The 4089-nt window shown below is 36.6% G+C and overlaps 1 gene segment (V, D, J or C); it reads left to right on the top strand.

Annotated features, from left to right (window-relative positions):
* Positions 1-278: 278 nt before the first annotated feature.
* On the top strand, positions 279-763 carry LOC116905431. The segment is given in 2 exon segments: positions 279-324; positions 429-763. Coding segments are annotated over 2 exon segments (381 nt in total).
* The last annotated feature ends 3326 nt before the right edge of the window (positions 764-4089 follow it).

Below are 4089 nucleotides of genomic sequence, written 5' to 3'. Positions count from 1 at the left end.
AAATTCTTCTATAAGTTCCCTGTGTCCTGGGAAAATAATGTACAATTTGATGAAACAAATTCTACTTAAGTCCTTTTCTTCTCAGACATTGACACTACTTGTTGTTTCCTCTAAAGGTCTCACAAATGATGTTATAATATAACAGGAATATATGCAAATAATGTTCCTTTCTGTTCAATAAAATCAGCCCTGACCACTACAGCTTTAACAGAGACACCCATCTCTGGATCAAGAGTTCTTTCCGTTCAGTGAGCAGGCTTGAACACAGATTATCCAGCATGAAGTTGGGCCTCATCTGGGTTTTCTTTGTTGCACTTTTGAAAGGTATTTGATACATAAAAAGATATATTGAGTGTGTGATTGTGTGAGAGTGACAGGGACAGCGGATATTTGTGACAGTTTACTGACTGGATTTTCTATGTTTGCAGGCTTCCAGTGTCAGGTGCAGCTCGTGGAGACAGGGGGAGGCTTGGTGCAGCCTGGGAAATCTCTAAAACTCACCTGTGCCACCTCAGGATTCACTTTCAGTAACGCCTGGATGAACTGGGTCCGCCAGTCTCCAGAGAAGGGGCTAGAGTGGATTGCTCAAATTAAAGTCAAATCTAACAATTATGCAACCTACTATGCGGAGTCTGTGAAAGGAAGATTCACCATCTCAAGAGATGACTCCAAAAGCAGCGTTTACCTGCAGATGAATAGCTTAAAAGAGGAAGACACTGCCATTTATTACTGTGCCAGGCACAGTGAGAGGCCATCAGTGTAAACCCAGACACAAACCTCACTGCAGGAACACTCAGTACCTGTAGAGGGCACAGAGTTCACATGGATATCAGAGTCAGTGTAGAGTCAGGTGCAGACAGAATCGAATGCTAATGACTGTTGTCATGCCATTTAATGTCTCCACAGAATGTTCCATGTGCTTGTGATTGGTAAATTGTAATTTCTGTGAGAACAGTTCTTCTTCTTTTTTTTTTTACTTAAACAAACAGAGACACACACAAGTAAACAGCACAAACATATAGTTCACATACACACAGTTAAAACTCGAGAAATCCTAAAATCTCTTCTACTTTTTGAAATGAGTATGTTGAAATCTCCATGGTTAAATGGTTAAGAAGATTTGCATTTTTAGTGAGGCTTCCCCATCAGAAAATTCACAGCAAATTGTCAGGGGTATTCAGATTATGAAAGTAATTTGGAACGCACTGCTATTTACACAACCTAGGAACTCTCAAGTATTAGTGCTTTTCCTAAAAATTTTGCACATCAGTAACATCTACCTCATTTATATTTTTAGCTGACTCAGTTATTGGTCTGTATCTGCTTCATCATAGATATGACTTTTTTGTTGTTGTTGCTGTTCTACAAAAACCTGAAACCTGTGTTCTCAACACTGACAAGAGCCACCTCCCTTACATTCATCTGAGGCCCAGGCTCTATCGCTTGTGTAGAATTGGGGAAGTTTGTTGGCAAAAGTTTGGTCCAAGTTTTCCCGACCCCTTCTTCTTTGTCCTGGTATAGACACATTACAAATTGTAAACGTGATTTAGAAAAATAATTGTATGCTAAACCTAAATATTAATCTTCTATGGATGACAAACTGACCATCTTCAGTTCCACCATCTTGTGCCACTTTGGGAAGAGTGGCAGTTGAGTCTCCAGGTGAGCAGTGACCTGGAGAGTTCAGTGCCCAAATCTCTGTCAGACACATGGACCCTCATCCTGATAATTACCTGCTTGCCAGTGAATCTTTGCCTTTTTGAAAGCCATTCCCTAAGCAACCCTCAATCTAAGATACCCCTTTGACAATAATCCTATCCTCACAATTAATTTTGAAATGGTTTCTTCTTTTTAGTATATTATGTCATTATTGGTAAGAAACTGGCCTCATTATGGAACAAAGTTTATGTGAGAATAAGTTTTTCTCAAAGGTGCTTACTTATTTTCCATATTCCTTCATTTATGATTCCTGTAGAGAATTTGGTAAACAATTATTGTACCATTCCATTACTGAGTCACACCTGACTCAGTATGAAAAGACAGCCATGACTTCATTTGCAGTAGGTCAAAACTGAATATTTTTGAATTGAATCTCTGATGTACTTAACAGCCGTGAAGAGAGCTATTCTTCATTCACAAAACAGGGAAACTGTAATCCTATCTAATGGTGTGTGAGATCATGAAGGATCTGAAAAAACAACAAAGCTCTTATACATTAGAACCTTCTAAAATTTTTGTTATAAATATTATATTAAAAATTGCCTTATTGCTAGAAACCTGCCATTTAAACAAATCACAGATATAACATGAAACCATGTAATTTCTGTTGTGACAACAGGCAAAATTCTGTAACATTGTTAATATGCAGATAACAGGTCAAGGAAGACACAGAGGTGCAGCCATGAAGACATTAAGCAGAACAAAGAAACAGATAATAGTGGAAGAAATCATATAATTTTTTTTGTCCATTCTGGTTGCAAATAGAAAGTTAGTGAGTACAATCATCTCTACTCAATTCTTTCAACACCTAGCATTCCTGCTGACCCCTTTTTCATATCAAACCTTAGCCCTTCGTATTTTCATGCCTTTTCTTTGGGTAGTTTGTCACAGTTTTTGAGTGATTACAATGGCATTTCATAAAATTTGTCTCCATATTGTGACTCTCACAATCTTTCCACTTGTTCTACCATGATGTTCCCTAACCTTGTATTAGGTGCTATTAGTGTTTAATTTAGTATATATCAAATGACACCAAGTTTATATAATCTGTTGTACTATGATAAAAGGGGAAAAGATAAAAGGACAAAATAAATCAATTGTGCAGGGGATGAGGAGCAGATACAAAAGGGTGAAGGTATGTTTCCTGATTCTACAGAGATATTTCCCTCCAATTTAACCATATACAAGTTTCAGAAATCATATTCTATGTTCCTTGAGGGACAAATGATTTAACAGATATCACTTCACTTTAGTTCTAGACTCCAAGTCATGGTCCTAGGAATCTACAGAATCAGACATGACACAATCCAAAACCCTTTTTGAGTCCCAATGAAGACAGTGGGTCTCATAGTGGAATGCATCTCTCAGTTGGAAAACTAGGACTTGACAATATTTTCTCGTGGAGAGGCAACTTAACATCTCCTCCTGATGAGGCTCGGCCGCAGTTAGTATGGAGTATTGTACCTGGGAAGAGGCTGAATTGGAAATAAGGGAAAAATCAGAGCAGGGTCTTAGAATGGATGTTATATTTCCTCATGTTGTCACAGGTATGTCCCATTAATTCATGGAAACAGTTATGACATACTTACCATTTGATTTGTAGTTCTACATAAAATGTGGATGTCATAAAAAGATAAATAAAAGGGAAAAAAATTAAACCCTTAAAAATCATTTACGAAATGCTCCTATTTAAGCTTACATAGTTTTTTTAATTGCAGCACACACCACCTGTTTTGTATAAATTATAATGGAACTACAAACTTCAAATTAATTTTTAATATCAGCAGTTACCATGGTTAATTTATTTTTACTCTTTCTATATTTATGTACATTGCATTATAATATTCTGCATAGACAGATAGGGCATAGTTGATTCTGTGGCCAAAACCATGAAAAAATAATTTTTTGTATCATAAATATGCAGTAATTACAAGGTAATTCTTAAAATCTTTCCCAGTCCTTCACTATATATATGATACTTTCGACTAGTCAGTTACCTTAAACTTGAAGAAACTCATTCTGAAACTTGTAGCAGATATTGATTTTCTTTACCTCTTCCCTTACTGATAGGGAACTTTGAGGTCTCCACCTATAATAAGCACATCTTGTTCAGGCACTATTATCAAAGTTTCTATGTTCAACATTACTATCCTGAGTAGAAGGTGTCAGCTCATAGTACTAACCTGGTTGTCTCTATCTTGAAATTTGTCTGCACCCTCTTCAAGAATTTTTTTTTTGATTTTGACTTGTAAGGTTTGCAGTGAACCTGTATAAACTGTACTTGGACTTTTCCTGGTCATTCATTCTTCACAGGTGTCCATGAAGTGGATCTCTGTGATAGTCTTCATCTGTAATTGAAAAACAAACACT

The sequence above is a fragment of the Rattus rattus genome, chromosome 7, assembly GCF_011064425.1.
Source record: "Rattus rattus isolate New Zealand chromosome 7, Rrattus_CSIRO_v1, whole genome shotgun sequence".
NCBI lineage: Eukaryota > Metazoa > Chordata > Mammalia > Rodentia > Muridae > Rattus > Rattus rattus.
Note: the sequence above shows the minus strand (reverse complement) of the source record. Positions and strands in the feature narration are given on the sequence as shown.